The following is an 18,075-nucleotide window of genomic DNA, read 5'->3' as shown; positions in this document are numbered from 1 at the left end:
CTATTTTATGCATCCTTCTATCAACTGCTGTACCTAGAACAGTGTTTTGCACACTGTAAATACTCCCTGTTGGCTCATTTCCATTTTCATCGTGGTTCTCAAAGATAAAAGAGTGGACATAAGAAAAGCTAACAAGCTTACAGCCAATTTTATAATGACAGACTCTACAAAAACAAATGCAAATCAGATGTCCAATTTGAATTGCAAAAATATTGTAAGCAAGGTCCAAGAAGTAATAACGGCAGCTTCAGATCTTTACTAAAATGATAAAATCCATGAACAGTCCCACAGGGGCACCTGGCTGGCTCAGTCGGTGGAGCTGTCGACTCTTTGATCTCGGGGTTGTGAGTTCAAGCCACATGTTGGGTGTAAGGATTACTTAAAAACAAAAAACAAGCAAAAAACAAAAAACAATCCCACATCCCTTGGAGTCTCAGAGACATTCAAAAGTCACAGCACCTTGAAGAGTAAAGTCAGCAGCTAAAGTTATTAGAGTAAAGAGACACCTTGTGTCAGCCCCCAGGCTCAGGCTGGCTAAGGCAGACTGGTATTCTTTTTTTCATCTGAGATAGGAACTAGCAAGAACTTCAGTTATTTGGAGGTGGGGGTGAGATGTAGGATGGGAGGACCAAGACCTCTCAGAAATAAACCAAACCAACTATAATAAAGGAGAGGAGGACTATACATAGATAGTCATCATTCCTCTTCAATTGACAGTAACGTAAGAAAGAAAAAGGAACCTCAGTCCAGTTGACTTGATCATAAAAGAGAAACAACAAGGCTCTTGTTCCCCCTTCCAAACTACTTAAGAAATACACCCTTCATTTTATCTCGTTCTTTCTCTGGTCTTTCAGCCGCTCGACTGATCCAGAACATGGATGCTACTGCTGAGCCTTGTACAGACTTTTTTAAATATGCCTGTGGAGGCTGGTTGAAACGCAACGTCATTCCTGAGACCAGCTCCCGTTACAGTAACTTTGACATTTTAAGAGATGAACTAGAAGTCATTTTGAAAGGTTAGTGGAGTTTGTGTCTATGCATCAAAGATTTCTCTCTTAATATATCCATTTTTTAAAGATACAACTCTTAGCCATTATGGAGAATGTCACAGAAGATTAAAGTCGATAATCCCTCCAAGTTTTGTGGCTCACCACTAAGTCACTCTGAGGGTGGTAACACTGAAATGGATATGTTGGCATCTCAGCATTCCTGCTTTCATGTGTGGGTACACGTACGATAAAGCTCTGTTATTCCTACAGATGGCATCTTTATGCCATTTCACATAAGAAGAAATTAATTGATTGCCACTAAACACTACCTCCATTGTTTTTCCACTCTGGTCCTGGGTCGAAGTCAGTATTGAGTCATTATTGTGTTGAAGATGTTACTGACATTTGCATCCCAGAGCAGGTATATTTATTCTAACCCATCTAAGACATTCTCCTTGGGAAGCTGAGGAAGTCTTGTCTAGTCTTCTGCTATCCTCCATCTTCTGTTCCCCTCTTCTAGAAGTTACTTTGTAGAAACACAATTTTTGCTATTTTCAAACTCCAACCAAGTAGAATAATTCAGTCAGTTTATTTGGAGCATGAATAGTACAATCACACAAAGATAATTATTTCCAGCCATAGATAGAAGACTATCATATTAAATTCCATATTCCTCTGCATTATTATTTCTTTTTAATTTCAATTTCAAAAACAGTAACTTATGTATGGCAGAGCAGTACACCTCACTGTTCACAAAAAAGATAATCTCGTCGAAAAGACTTTCATCTAACTTGGCTAATGAAATCAACTCCCAGTTCTGCACTAGGAATAAGGTAAGGGGTTTAGCTTTTCCTATAGAGTTTAGAATGAGGACGGAGTGAACCTGCATACACAAAAACAAGCTTTTTTTCTGAACCCACATTGCAAATGTTAATTACAGCTGCAAAAGAGCAATTTTATTGATGTGTTTCATTAAATGCTCTATTTCAGATGTTCTTCAAGAACCCAAAACTGAAGATATAGTAGCAGTGCAGAAAGCAAAAACATTGTACAGATCTTGTATAAATGAATGTAAGTGCTCTCCATTTTATCTCATTAACAGTGTGCCCAAATATGCAAAGACTTCATAATGAATTTATTTTCATTGTTTTCAAAAGCTGCCATTGATAGCAGAGGCGGAAAACCTCTACTCAGTCTGTTACCAAATATATACGATTGGCCAGTAGCAACAGAAAACTGGGAGCGAACATATGGTAAGGCAATTTTTTCTTCTTTTTTAAAAAAATAATTTCCACGTAAAATCTGTGTTATTATAGTATCATATTAATGCACTAAACCTTCTAAAAGTATACTTCACCTTTCGTTGCTTTAGGTACTTCTTGGACGGCTGAGAAATCTATTGCACAACTGAATTCTAAATATGGGAAAAAGGTCATTCTTAATTTTTTTGTTGGCACTGATGATAAGAACTCTGTGAACCATATAATTCATGTAAGTTTGTGTGGCTGACAGCCAAAGTTATCTTTAAATTGTGATAAAATGTCTACATACATTGTTATTGATATTTAGAAATAATGCATATTCTCATTTGAATTGCATGAGCAAGATAGTAATAAATTTGTGCTCTGTCCCCAATACCTGGATTTCCAATTTTGGAAGTATTTTCTTAATGCTGTGTTTTAGACATTCATCTCTCCCTTCTGCTACCGTTGGTCTAGATACTGCTTTCTTCATAAAATAAAGAAATGAAAGGGCCTCCTATTTAGAAAAAGCGCCCGATTTCTCTGTGTGTTCATGAAAAGAGCATGGTTTGGTTTACATAAGTAATGCAAGTCTAGAAACCAAAATTTCTAATTGCTTCCAAAAAGAACATAGAAAAGGGTTTTTGAATACAATTTTGGTTGTTACTAAAGAATATCTGAACTTTTTTTTGGGTGAAAGTAAATAAAATATTCTTTTAAAATGGATTTATTAGATTTTTTTTCTCATGTAAACCATTCATTTAGGTTTACTTAAGGTGCCACCTAAGATGAGATTAATACTTAATGAGTATGTTTGGAATGGACTAAAACATTTACAGAACTTTTATTTGGTTTCCTGTAAAAGAAAGTACCCCAAAAGCTGCAAGTCACAGATTCATATTTATGTCACTATTGCATAAATCTTTATGGCCATTTTTATCAAATCATAAAAGAAATTGAACCCAGCTCTTTTCTACAGTGGACCACTTTCTCCTTCCAGAATTCACTCCTTTGGCTCTTAAGTGCCAGCATCCCCCATGATCACCATGGAGAGATTTCCTAGGGGGAATTGGAAGGTTGGAAAGGGGCTGAACCCTACCTGTGGTGACACCTTCTGGCTCTTTGGTATTGTCGTGGGCTCTTTACAGCTGCTGGCTTTCTCACTCTAATCCATCCATGCTCTCACTTGCCCGGACCCATCTAACCATGCAGTGCATAGGAAGCAATCTCACAGAGCTGGGAGTGTGTCCAGGTGGCTCTCACTGGAAGACAGTGGACCAGACACACCAGAGCAGAGCCTTGTTTCTTCTTTCACACACCCAGCTGCCAGGATTTGAGCAGAGCGGGAGAGAACTGAGGAGAAGTCTCCTCTATCCCCCTAGGGTAGGAGATGTAAAAAAAATCTCTGGCAAGATTTCCCCTAGCCAAACAGTTCTAGAATTACCATAGAGGTTTCCAATTTTTGTTTTTTTCCATCCCAATTAAGGGTGAGAGTAGAAGAGAATGTCCCCCAGGAGAGCATATTAGGATCTCAGGAAGCCAAATGTCCTGTAAATGTATAATTTAGAAACTTCCAAGTCCTAGATTCTAACATGTTTTTGTCCACCTGCCCCTTCCATTTTGCATTAAAAAATCCTTCCCAGTGTATTTTCATTCAAGTTTTCTTTGGTTTTCCTCAAATACCTGCAGCATAATCTTCCAGATTGCTTAACTACCCATCAGTGTGACACTTCCAAGTGGTGTGGAAACCATTGCCTAATTTGTATTCACTCATTGTCTGATTGTCACCCTTATAAGCAGCAAGAACACTAGGATCTTGTTCATACATAGATAAACATGCTTATATGTTGTCCAACTGTTCCACATCAACTGAACGGTTTATTTTCTTCCTTGTATATTTTTTATAGATTGACCAGCCTCGACTTGGCCTCCCTTCCAGAGACTATTATGACTGCACTGGAATATACGAAGAGGTAAACAAACAAAAACACAAAACTACGGGAACAATTGGTGTAAACTTATAAATAATGAAAAAGACTTAAGGCCAGATTTAAACTTAACCCTCTGTGTTCTTCACTCAGAACAGATACTTAATATTATACATAATAGTGAGCTTCCTTTGACTGAATGAATATTTTCAGCAGACTGAATGAAAGTCTCCTGAGAAATAAGAAAACTTGGAAGTCCTGATTTGTGTCTCGATTCTTACTATTGAAGTCAGATGACCCATTTTGAAAAGTGCATTTTAAGTGTTTCATTTCCTCTATAAATTGAGTCGTTTAAAAACTGAACAGACGAATCATGGTCTAGGGTGGTGCCCGTGAGGATCGGGGAGTGGTCTGTGCTAAGACACATCCTATTCTGCGGACCCTTTCAGAGCTTTTGGATGTGACACTTAGGGAACTACCTAGGTAGGAGCTTCGGGTTCAGACAAACCTTTGTAGCCACCTCCTGACTCTAACACTGGTCAGTGAGCCAAGGGGCATTCTACACCACAGAAAACCGCTGGACAACCTGGGGTGTTTCGTATTGTCTCAGAGCCTTACTGCGCTCACACTATGTCCGTGTGCCTAGGCTTATTGATACAAAAAAAACAACAGAAGATAAACTCAGCCATGGGATGGATTATCAGATACTCGTGAAAGACGTTAGTTCTATAAATGTTTTCCTCGTCATTATTTTGTAACTCAGAAGTAAGTTAAGTTTACATTTGATGATCCTGATGAGTTACAATGTACTGGTTATGGCTGAACTTACACTTAGCGAAAATGATTAGCTAAATATGTTTATGCCAAAATTTATTTTGCCTTATTATTAAGTTTAAATGACATGGACTAAATGCACTGTACAGTATCTTTTTGAGTGGCTACCCAACATTGAAATGAAGAAAAAGATGTATTATAAAAGGCGACAATCAGTAGCACAGTCAAATGGAGGTGGGGTATTTGAGTTCATGATAATCTAGTTACTGTGTGGGTTGCAGCTATTATAGGCTTTTCGAGCTACTTCCTATTGCAGAGCTGAGGGTGATTGAGGAATTTTTGACTCCTTATATTACATTGTCATCATCATCAACTGGGTTGTTTTTCATATTTAAGATTGTGCCCTAAAAACATCAGATTTTTCCAATCCTAAAAATATGTGGTTTTTTTGTATTTTAACATCTCTGATATCAAGGCTGACCTGGCAGTCAGTGTATATATTTAATGTGATAAAGTTTATTTTTCCCCCCAAAAAAGGTGTGTTAAGATGAGGGTGTATTTGTGCATTTTATATTCAGTGCTATCTCATCATCTACAACAGGTCACACACTGGCCGTCATAGGCTTAAGTCTGTATAGAGGCATTTTTGTTTAACCTGCAGTTTTGTTGTGTTTTTAAATTTGGGACTAGTTGCCAATATTTTTATTTTTATTTATTTATTATTTTTTTTATTTTTTTGCCACCAAATGTTAAGAAAACATTTTATTTTCCAAGTTTTTAGTTGCCAATATTTTTAAAACTTGTAAGATTTTGCTTGAGAATCCAGATTTCTTGACAAATTAGTAGGATTGGAAACCCTAGGCCTGCATTCCCATGTGGCGGCGGATGGACAGAGCTGTTTGCTTCTTTCCACTGGGCATTTGTTCTCTAGGTTTGAGCAGTCCTTATTTAGATGACTATTAATTTATATTGACTTCCTGGTCCCTGTATGCCCCTGAGTTTGTAAGTTAGTTGGATCCTGGTGAAGCTACAGTAACAGAAAGACCTAAAAATAGTGAAGCTCCAACCAGAGAGAAGCTTATTTCTATCTCCCGTGATAGTACAGAAGGAGGCAGGCAGTCCAGGCGAGGAAGGAAGCTTCCTTGACCACCTTATTGCTTGAACATCAACCTCTTCTTATGTTTGTTATTAGTCTGTTTGGGCAGGTTTGGTTCACCAATGCTCTGTTCACATTTCATGCCACAGGAAAAAGAAGAGATTTCTCTCTATGTAAGTGGGGATGCAGAAGTTGCATGCATTCCATTGCTTAGCACGTTGTCATGTGGCTACAACTAAGTATTGAGGAGGCTGGAAAATGTAGCCTTCAGCTCGGTGGCACATATGTGCCTCTTTAAAATTTGGTTGATGGGGAGGAAATTTCTATTACTAAAAGGAAGAAGGGGATCTTGGACACTAAAGGCATTCAGCAGTCCTGCCACAGTTTGCATCTCCTGGTCTGGGAAATGCTATATTTATAGTCAAACGACACATTGGTGATCAAATCTGGAATGAGTAATATATTTATAAAGTTCATGGGAGAGAAATCTGAGGCTCTGAGGTTTGCCCTAGAACACTCAGAAAAGCAATAGTAGAACCAGAGCTAGAACTTTTGTCCCTGTCCATCGCTCCTTCCATTACATCATTCCAACTTCGTAAGAATATTAATTTATACTAGTAGGGTTCTTTAAATGAGCAAGTGATAGAGAAAACCCAGCAGCACTGGCATTTACAGCTTGGAAATCATCGGTTCAAGTTAGGTGCCCTTCGATGATGGGCACTTCCACCTGTAATCCCTCACTTAGTTTCTCTTCTGCATCCCTAGCCAGCTATCAGGTAAAAGTTCTAGTTTTCCCACTACCTTGCTATCTCTGAAAAAAGTTAACCCCCTTAAATACTTTTTCCTCAGCGTTGTATTGCTTCATGAAAAAAAATGGTGAAAAGGATAAACTAACGAAATGACAGCTAGTGGGAAAGTCATAAAGCTGGAAGAAGTCTTAATATCATTGTATCTGTGTATGACTGGTCTGCATTGATTTTTCTCCCTTATAGGCTTTTATATATACTGTTCCCTTTGTCTGGAACATTCCATACACACCTGCCGCCTGCCCAGCTCCCTTCCTTTCTCCTCACCTTTTAAATTGACATTTAAATTGTACTTCCTCATGACGGCCTTCCCTGGAACTTTTAACTAGATGAAGATACCTTTATGTTCCCATATTACATGGGTTTCTGGATACTTTTTTATTTAAGGTCATTCCCTGCCCCCCCCAGGAAACTGTAAAATTAGTGAGAACAGTGGCATGTCTCACTGATTCTTTGCTTTATTTCCAGTATCCAGGTCAGATTCTGACCCTTATGAATTATCAAATGAATACTAAATGAATCAGGGGATAAATCAGTGGATGAATAGTTGAAGGGGAAGATGGCAGAGAAGAGAGGAAAGAAAAGGGAAGGTAGAAGCACCCAATCCTTCGAGGTCCTTCCTAGTTCCTCCTCTTGATGTTGGGGCAAGTGTGAGATCTAGAACCTCAGTAGCTGACAGGCTGTATTTCCTAAGCATCTTACACACATCTCACAAACTGTGCCTCCCTTTTTCCTCTTTTTAATCTCCAGTTCTTTCTCTGCTACATTCAGTTTGCCTGAGATGTATTCACACATTCAGTGGGTCCCATACTTTTGCATTCCACATTATTTTATTGGAAATAACCAAGAGAAGTTTTGAGGATTAACGTGAGGTCACCAACTTTTTACCACGAAAGGTGTTCCATCTTTGACTAGAGAAGCCTGGCTTCTTTGCCTGTCACACTAGCCAATGATTTTCAAACTCTACTGCGGAGTCTGGTTCTGCAGATATGCTTCAGGGGCTGGGGATGAGGGAGGGTCACACCCTCTCTGATCAAAAGGACCCTAATCATAGATCTTGATCAAATCATTACCTAAGCCCATTTCCCCAGGTCCTCCTTGACCTCCTAAGCCCATTCTGCTTCATGGAAGCGTGGGTTTTGTTTTTTGTTTTTTTTGTTAGGTTTTTTTTTTTGCTTTTGATACCCTCCAAATGGAATTTTTGTGTTGTGCTAATTATGTGGCATTCAAAACAGTAAAATGCCTTGTGCTGTTAGATAACTAAGTAATGAAAATAGATGATGCATTTTTTTCCAAGAACTATTTCTCACCTTCTTCCTCAAAGACAAAACCTATTTTTCTCTTGTTAAAAGACCTTCCTGCCTTTCAAACTTATTATGTGCTTTTATTCTGGCAGTTTTAAATGTTGTATTTTGAAAAATGCATATTGTATTTCTCTGGTTATTGTTCTAAACTTAAACACTTCTTTTCCTTTTCATTTTCTGTACTTTTCCTCTCACTTAAAGAGGGAACATGCTCTAGGGCAATAGAAACCAGAGATATATATTCTTACATTTTTTTTACATGACAGGATTGTATGTTTTCTTTTTTTTTTTTTAGATTTATTTATTTATTTGCGAGAGAAAGAAAGAGAAAGCAGTGGGGAGGAACAGAGGGAGAGAGAAACTCAAGCAGACTACACTGAGCACAGAGCTTGACACAGAGCTCGATCTCATGACCCCGAGATCATGACCTGAGCCGAAACCAAGAGTCAGATGCTTAACCGACTGCACCACCCAGGCACCCCAGGGTCCTATATTTTCTTAATAATTAGGGTTACTCATGCACAGACTTAAAGAGCTAAATGGGACATTAGAGGATTTGATCGAAACCCTTATCTTACAAATGAGGAAACAGAGACCCAAAGAAGTAAAATGACTTGCTTAAACTCACAGATTAAAAGATCCAGGTGTCAGTTAAGAACATTAATTGTAAACAATAGAAACCTACTCTGATTAACTTGAATGACACGCTACTACGTCAAAGGACAGAAGTAGTGAGATTTGAAACAATTCGATCCCTTCCAAGAGTATAAATTTCATGCAAGGAAAACAATATGAAAGATACACACTACCCATAAAAAATATTCATCCCATCCATGGAATTTTTCAATGCACCCAGACTTATGTGAGGAAGCTCTTGTATATTGATTGATTCACTGAAAGAAATGACAGCCTGAATTTTCTTAAGGAATCACTTACTTTCAGAAGAGTCTCTGAACTCTGTATTTGGAGATAAATTGGAATTGTTTTCAAAGCTTCCCTTTCTTTCTCTCTTTAGATTATCTAGATTAATTCTTACCTTGTCCTCTTTTGTAAAGAAATCTGTAGGTTAGCAACCCTAAATATTTGAGCGTAACCGGGTTACAGATCTGTATATGCTCTGTGTTTGTCTGAGAGGGTAGAATCAGCCAGAGTATCAGTTTCCAAACTTAAGACCTCTGCGTGTCAATGGCAGGGCTCTGTGGAGCCACACCTTTACGTCTACATACTCCAAGACAATCCATCATGATTTATGTTACTTGCTTGTACACGAACAAGATAATTATTTGAACAGAGCATTTCAGGGCTAAAAGAAAAGTGAGGGAACCACTGGGTCTAGTGGATGAGAGCCCAAGGAGGTGGGACAGGAATGGGAAATGAGAACTATAGGAGATAGCGTTATGAGGCATGGCAGGGAAGAAGGAGTTCAGAGTCAGGAAGAAATTGAATCCTCTTAGAAAAACTGGGGGTTTATAAAAAAACGGAGGTGTTTGAGGGTTAAGGATAGAGGACTTGGAACATGGCCAGGATGGTTGGAAGCCAGAAAGAGATGATCCAGAGTCTGCATGTCTGAATAAGAGAAAATGCAGAGCAGGAAAGAAGGAAGGAAGGAGCACAGGCGGAGCTTTGCAGGCCTTTAGATGAACAGGTGCAAGCTGGAACTGAGTTAAACCTAGAGAGGATTTTGTTTGCCCACTTATCCAAAATACAAGCTGAGAGAAACTGTTCCAGACTTGGGCTGAGAATCTGATGTCACAGGAAGTGAGGGAAACTTACTTCTTAATATACTTAAAATTTAACTTCATTTTTTTAATCAGTAGGTATTTATTGAGCTTCTACTATGTGACAGATAGTTTTCTAGGCAGTAGAGATACTGAGGAAACAAGACAGAAAAAAAGTCCTTGTTCACCTGGAACTCATGTTCTGATGGGAGGAGATAGAAAACAAAGAAACAAGTAAATAATTTAAGGAAATAAGATGAATGCAGACAGTAGTGTTATAAAGGAAACAAAACAAGGTGATATGATATAAGGTGAGTGACTAGGGATAGGGGTGGGTGGATAATTTCGATGTAATTTGATTTGGTTTTTAAAAAGATCACTCTGGCTGCTCCTTGGCTGACTTGATACCACAGATCCTACAAAGGAACCTGCTGACCTCATTTTGTCCCCTCTGGGCACCAGGTGACTAATAAGAGGTTTTAGCCAGCCCAGGTATCTGTATTTAACAAAACATAAAGGAGCTTTTATTTTTTTATATTTTAATATAATTTATTAAATTATAAGTTCATACTCATTAATTTTTCATAATGATTGTGTTTAGAAAAAAGTATTTTTGTTTTAAGTCACTGAGTTTTGGAGTGATTTCATTTTTCTGCAATAGCTACCTGGAACAACAGTAGAGATGAGATGTTACACGAGTGCATGGAAAGGATTTCTATCCCAGATTTGAGTGAGGGAAGACAATAATTCCTGATTCCCAGCATCTCTGAGTCAGGGCACCCCTCCTCAGAGAATGCCCACTACTTCATCATTGCCACAGGAAGCTGAGACATAAAGGAGCTTTTAAACTTGAGACCTAATGAATATGACAAGACTCGTTTTGGCTGTGTGACATTGACAAGAGAATTTTTTGAGATGGATTGAATCTGGCTTATAAAAGGAACTACATGCATCTTCCCCAAAATGTGCAATAAACCTTAGAAGTTACACAATAAGGTTCTCCTCATTAATAATCCGATGAAAGCTCCAAAGAGTCCCAGTGCTGGTCCGCAGTGGATCCTCTTGTTCCTGTGTTTCTCCTGCTCAGATCAGGGGTTCTTTCTGTATTGTGGTCCCCAGGAATGGCTGTGTGATTCTGATTCTGATAACTGATAACAAGTATAAGTCAGCAAGTCTCCATGTACTGGCAGCTGCATGCTCCCTGACAGTGATGTTTAAACTGCGGGGGGGAGGGGGATCTTTTTGATGGGAAACCTATCTTTCCTGCTTGATGTCCCCTGTGTGTTCCTTCAGGAAACTTTCTGTGTAACATTGTTAAAAATCCCCGGGCATCGGTAGCTAAGAAGAGCACAGTTCTGTGACTTTTCAGTCACTTCATGCTCCATATGCCTTCTCTAGAAAGGGAAGGCAGAAAATTGGTAAGAGCTAGGTGTCCCAGAACAGAATCTTTGGAAGTGAAACTCCTGATCCTTAGGTGGTTGTCATACCAAAGTACCCAAATATCAGCCAATCTAACTGGAAAGCTATCTGTTCATTCCTGGGTCTTGCTGTTATTCATAGACAAAGATACTAAAGTTTAAAGGACAATAGTCAAATGTCATTGCTGTCTTTCTCTTTGGCAACCAACAAATACCAGCTTTTTTCTAAGCAGGAGAAGCCCAATTTCTGAACAGAGCCAATTTATAAATACCATTGCTTGGTCCTGCAAAATGAAGATTGTTCTACTTAGAGTGACAATTCATGGTCTTGGGTGTTAGTAAATATCATCTCGTTGATAGCGTGTCATTTAAAAACTCACAAAACTGCTATTATGGATTTTACCATAAAACCATGTAAAACCAATGATCATCTTTGAACCTGCTATTGCAGGAGTTGGGATTTACAATGTCTTATTTTTAAAAGAAGGGCTATGTAGGTATTTAGGTGGATTCTTTTTCACATAAAGGATTCGCCATATGAAGGCTTCAACAAAAACTACCTAATGATTGTCAAGATAGTTGGCTCTGACCTTGTCCTGGTAACTAATTGCTCTCTCAGTGACAAAATAGAAAAATTGAATTTCAATTTTAAAAATATCCTAGCCAACCTACTATTTAAATGCTAAAGTATATGTTGATTACTTTCTCCCCAAATCATGACAATTACTATCATTTGGCATATTACATATCTACAAAATATCTTAAGGAAGAAAATTAAAACCTTAGGGTAGAGAATCATATCTTGTAAAGAGGATTTAACAGCAGGAGTAAGCCTGGGTTCTGACAGCTACTAGATAAATTTGGAAGCCAGGAAAGATAATCAAGATACTAAGACACATGTTTTAATCAGTCACATTGGAATAGTTGCCAGGTAATGGAGCTCATTAGAGGAAGTAACGTATTCCATGTAGCTGTATTAAAGAGTCCAGCATCCCAGACACTGCTGATATCCTATGCTTCCAGTTTTCTGGGAAACTTCACCTGCTTGGCAGACTAGAAGCACCATCCAAAGTTCTTGTGCTTGCCTTTTGCCAAGCTCTATAGTCTTTAAATGTATCTGTAAAGATAAAGATACTGGAGTAGAACCAGTTTGCAGAGTCAAGGAAGTGCAGGAGAGCATTCTTGTTATTGCTTTCTTACCTCATTAACAAAAAAAAGCGTCCCACAGAATAAAAAAACAAAAATCTCAGCAGGCTGATATTGGAAAATTCAAATTACCGTTCCCTTCATAGTAGTAATTCCCTGCTGAATGCAGATGAATTAGTATTATTTGAAATATAGTTAATTCAAAACACTGCATGCTTATAGTTTGGAATAGTCGGTCCCGTGAGATATGAATTCAGACGTATTTGTTTACTTCCAAGTGAAACAAGAATTCTGATCGCCTTTTAATAGGAAAAGAGTGGACTTGGTGAGAATACACATACAAACATCCTTTTATCCCTGTTACCTTAGTGATTAGGTTTTAATACAGGCCCACAGCTGAAAATAGTTTGTTCAACTGAGTAGCAGATCCATGTATGGAGATGTTTGCTAGAAACCCCAGCATTACAGGGTATCTGTAAAAAGGGAAACCCTCTCCCTGGGGAACAGTTTACTTAGCATTTAATGAAGGTCATGGAATGCCAGTATCTAAACCTTACCTTAAGCTGTCCTCTTGATTTTCAAATTGATAATACCTATACATCTTGCTTGATAAAATATTTATTTCCCTGTAAGTTTTATGTTTGATCCTCTTGATGAGTTGCTGTAAATTCAGATGTACCTTTCATACTCACAGTGAATATAAGTGTGCCCCTTTCACTGATAATGAATGAGTAGGGGGTATAAAACCCTCTTGAAATTACAAAGTGTTAAGCACTATATAACCTTCCTTCGTATTTGCCCTGGGAATGAGTATTAGAAGCATAGAAATGCCCATTAATCCCACCCTTGTGTGGCATGACTTCCCCAATCATGGTTGTCTGTCTGTCATTAAGCTAGTGCTGGGAACTTGAATTTTGAGTAAATTTTAACAAGGTGAGACCATAATTTATTTTCATTGCTGATGGATAATAATGGCTGAATAGCAATGGTTGAGATTTACGGAAGTGGTATTCAATTTCCTGCTGCTGATGCTGAATAAGGCACTTATATATTCTGTAAAAGGTTGATAATGTAACCAGTTTATGGCTTACTTCACAAAGTTCAAATGCATGTGAAGATGAAACGGAAAGAATTTAGGTCCTTAGGAAAGAGCCAATATCCAAATCTAGAAATTTTACATTAGCGTATTAACGTGAGCCAGCTATAGAATTAACTAAAACCCCCAGGTTTGTGGACCTCATGAGAACACACTCTCATTTACAGAAAAAACAAAAAATAAAACAAAACAAAACAAAAAATTCCACAACAACCCCAAACACAAACAAACAAAAAACAACTGCTTGGCCAGAAGAGATGTAAAGATGTCCTGATGATATTATGTGAGTCTGTGGCCATCTCTTCATGAACAGTTTAAAAAGATATATAAGATATATATATATAAACAGAGAAAACTTGAGAAATGGAATTCGGGAAAGGAATTTATGATTATTTAAGAAAAAATACTAGGTTATTGCTTATCAAGTGTTTTTGCAACTGTATTCTTAGCAAGGCAATTTAAAATAATGATTAAAAATGGAAAATTACAGAACTCCCAAACCAAATGGTTATAAATTACTTAGTACTTTCAAAGTGATACTTTTTTGTTCTGCTCTAATTCAAACACCTGATGACTTTCTAAGAATTTGTGCAGGGCCTTTCTTTCAGGATTTAGAAAAGGCCTTCTATTTTATTGTGCTTTATGTGTTACCAAAAATTAATAAATAAATTTTAAGTTAAATTACCATGATAAATATTTAGAATGTTCTCCAGCAATTCATTGCTATTTCTTTCTTCCAGGCTTGTACAGCATATGTGGATTTTATGATTTCTGTGGCCAGGTTGATTCGTAAGGAGAGAGGACTGCCCATCGATGAAAACCAACTTTCTTTGGAAATGAAGAGAGTTATGGAATTGGAAAAAGAAATTGCCAATGTAAAACACATTTTCTCTAATTCATTGAATAATGTTATCACTCTTTTTTTTTTTTAAGAATTTATTTTTTACTTGAGAGAGAGAGAGTGAGTGAGAGAGTGCACAAGCTGGAGGCGGGGTGAGGCTGAGGGAGAAGCAGACTCCCCGCTGAGCCAGGAACCCCGTGGGGCTGGATCCCAGGACCCTGGGATCATGGCCTGAGCCGAAGGCAGATGCTCAACTGACTGAGCCACCCAAGCGCCCCAGTGTATCACTCTTTTCTTTCTTTCTCCTCTATCATATTACAAAGGTAAAAGGTGCAACTTTTTAAACAACTGGTAAAAATGCCTAGCTCAGTAATGAATCATTGACTTTAAGAAGACCTTTGAAACTGTAGAATTTTGTAGTAAACTGGGTTCCTGACATCAAGGAGACATAACTAAGTTTGACAAATATTAAACCAGATACACTTAATTACCAATTATAAGTGGATTATACCAAAAGCCTAACTATTTGCAGTCAAACAGTTGTTGAGATGTCCTTGAGACTCAGGGCACATGTGATTGCTAACTATTGAGCAAAGTTGTTTTAGTTTTGATGTGTGTAGTTTTACTTTGTTTTATTTTAAGTTTAAGGTGATCACAGAGATTGACCATCCCTCTGCTTAATATTAGTCCCTGAACATTGCCACGTGACGGCTCAGTGTGACCGAGTTCCGACTGTCAGCCTGGCTCAGAGGATCTGACGGGATCAGCAAAGTCATAGGATGTTTTCCTGAGTTTCCTCTAGTTTCAGATGAACGCTTAGAGTCTGAATTGGCACTTTCTTGTCTGACATTCCTCTGACAGAGTCTGCAGTCTCAAGGAGTGAACTCTGTCTAAGCAGCATCAAGGTTACTGATTAAACCCATTGTCAGTTTCAGTCTAGAGTCTACAGGGCTCTCCCTGACATTGTGAACAACAGTCTGTGCTCCTGAATCCCCAGGTGCTTGCCACTGTATCAGAATCTTGAAGACTAAAGATCTTTGAGGGCAATTTTAGGTTTCCTGGAGCTACGTGACACCCAAAATCGCCAGTCAGAACCAGACTTTGCTTGGAGCTGCGGCTGGATGAATGGCAGTTGGATGGGTTACATGTGGTTCTGTGCTGAAAACGGAATTGTTAGAGGAGAACAGTGTATTGCCTTGGGTTTCTGCCATTGCACCTTCCCAGACCATGTTCTCCTTTGATCAGCCTTAGCTCTCTGATAATCGTATCTTACCTCAAAATGATTTGTGTCTATGTTTTTCCTCCTCTCTTAGACTCAGGCTGGGGTAAGGCCTTAGTCTTCTTTGAATCACCTGTGCATCTCTGGCGTTATCCAGCTTATTATCCCGTTCAGATGTTCAATAAATGATTTTTTAAATAGTGAATAAATAAGTGACCTAAAGGGGAAACTGGAGCCATTGTCTCTGAGAAATAATTCCATGTTAAACTTCCACCTTTCATCTCTCTTGCTTTTTCCTATTTCAGCCACTAGTTGGGGAGTTGTTACTGCATTTCTTTTTTGATTCCGTGAAAAATAAATAAATAAATAAATAAATAAATAAATAAATAAATAAATAAAACTGGATGCTGTTGAGTATAGAGTATACTAAACTGGTTAGGCAGGATAGGAGGACAGCACAAAAGTAGAAGGTACTAGCACTCTCCTCAGATAACTGTGCGGTTTACTAGGAATTTTTTCTCTTGCTTTAAATTCTTGCAGAAGTCATTGTGGCTCTTTTTTTTTCTTGTCTGGATTTTAACTGGGATACTGAATGGTGGCAATGAGGAAGTGGGAGAGAGTATTTGAGAGATACATTGCAGATGACTGTATTTGAGAAAGTTATCATATAAAACAATCACAGAACAACTGAACTGACCATGACCCTTAGAAGGAAAGAGGACTGTGGACACTGCCTAGGGGGTTCAGCGGTTGTCAAAGCATAAGAAGATTTTTGAAGAATCTTATACTTGACACAGTAGCCAAATCTTGATGATTGTTACTGAATATACTTAAAATCTCCTGAATTTTCTTTTTGATATGAATTTATTTTAACCATAAACAAGTATACAAAACAGAACTTAAATTATATTGTGTCTATTCCATATTTCTTTTCCCCTCATAGAGAGTTACATTTTTCTGAAGTATTCTTGGTTCTAAAATAATGATCAAAAATTAAATCCATAGGCTACAACTAAACCTGAAGATCGAAATGACCCCATGCTTCTTTACAACAAAATGACATTAGCCCAGATCCAAAATAACTTTTCACTAGAGATCAATGGGAAGGTAAGTAGCAAGTTTCGTGTTCTCTGTTATTGTGCCGTTTCTAAAATTATAACAATGAAATACAGTTTGGTAAAATTCAGTGATTACTTATTTATTGAAATAAATTGAACTTTAAAATGAATTTAGATGACACCAACCATTTGACTTCATGATAAGACTGGAAAAAAAAACACAGACCTATGTGAAATCACTGTATTTGCTTTAGTTAAAGTGAATTTCAAAGGTAAAACTCCTTTCAAAGCAGCTGTGCAATGATACTAGGAACTGTTGTAGCAAAGGGTTTGGAAAACATTAAAATGGAAAATCCTTCTGAGAGACCATTATATAGCCCCTGGATTTGGACAGTCAAATAATAAAATCACTAGATTTCTTTTTAACTCCTAAAAAGGATAATTTATTTATAGAACTTGCCATATTCTCATCAAGGCCATCTATCGAGATGTTCAGAGCCATGATGGAGAAATAGAACACAAGAAATAAGAAAAATTTGTCTCCTAAATTCCATTATAAATAGTAATAATTCATTAGCTAGGATGCAGTAATCTCTTTTGGGGACTATGTATGTATCCTCGTGTATTAGTTGATGCACATGATCGGGAAGTGAAGCAAGATAGGAAAATCTACAAACTATCACATTCAGTGATAGAATTCTCTTTGGCCCTAATTACAGTTAAAAAAAAAAAAAAGGACTTTGTAAAGGCATGACCTATTGTTAGGAATTTGTCACATAGAACTGTTTAATATAATAAGGGCTTCATAAATCCATTTTGAAAAAATGGTCCAAACTACCAAAGAGAATCAAGAAAAGCATATAGCACTTAATACTTAATAAGTGATCAGTATATTTATATACTTACAAATGTATAAACTTCTCAAACACTGAAATATGGCTGCAAGACTTGCATAATCTCCATGTCTATGGGTTTTTTCTTATATCTACTGGTGGTTGAATAACCACAATTCCCTTTTAGAGAATAAAAGATAAGATTTCATCTTTTAGCAGCTCCAAAGTGTAAAAATTGCACGCCTATAGACCCAATATTGATAGTTTCAAATGTGTTGTTTGGCTTCATTGGACCATTCGTGTTGTATCTATAACATTACTGTACCTCTCCTATGACAACAGTATGCTTTCATTTATAGCAGGATCTCCACTGAGGTGTATTATGGTGTTTGAATGGATTGTTATATCTACTTTTAAAAGATAGACACTTTATACCCATTTTAATTTTTGCATAAACCAAGGAAGTTTTATTTTTAAAGCTAGATTTCTTTTTTGTGTGTGTGAGTTAGACCAAGATGGATGACACTGAGCTAAATTTCTAGCTGTATATCCTCTATCCTTAGAAGCTTTGCTTTTGCTCTTAAATGGTTGGCTTAATGCTGCTATCT

General features: G+C 37.6%; 1 protein-coding gene across 3 annotated transcripts in view; it reads left to right on the top strand.

Annotated features, from left to right (window-relative positions):
* MME (membrane metalloendopeptidase) overlaps positions 1 to 18,075 on the top strand; it is a 101,103-nt gene that overhangs the window by 32,643 nt on the left and 50,385 nt on the right. For all 3 annotated transcript variants that reach the window (XM_045903506.3, XM_045903507.3, XM_045903508.3), the window contains exons 4-10: positions 855 to 1,016; positions 1,980 to 2,060; positions 2,147 to 2,242; positions 2,362 to 2,480; positions 4,138 to 4,203; positions 14,257 to 14,391; positions 16,582 to 16,683. In XM_045903506.3, coding sequence (XP_045759462.1) covers positions 855 to 1,016; positions 1,980 to 2,060; positions 2,147 to 2,242; positions 2,362 to 2,480; positions 4,138 to 4,203; positions 14,257 to 14,391; positions 16,582 to 16,683 — 761 coding nt within the window. The remainder of the gene's footprint in view (positions 1 to 854; positions 1,017 to 1,979; positions 2,061 to 2,146; positions 2,243 to 2,361; positions 2,481 to 4,137; positions 4,204 to 14,256; positions 14,392 to 16,581; positions 16,684 to 18,075) is intronic.

This window comes from Mirounga angustirostris, unplaced genomic scaffold (genome assembly GCF_029215605.1).
Source record: "Mirounga angustirostris isolate CCGP_5_RB_7025 unplaced genomic scaffold, mMirAng1.0.hap1 SCAF_1, whole genome shotgun sequence".
Taxonomy (NCBI): domain Eukaryota; kingdom Metazoa; phylum Chordata; class Mammalia; order Carnivora; family Phocidae; genus Mirounga; species Mirounga angustirostris.
Note: the sequence above shows the minus strand (reverse complement) of the source record. Positions and strands in the feature narration are given on the sequence as shown.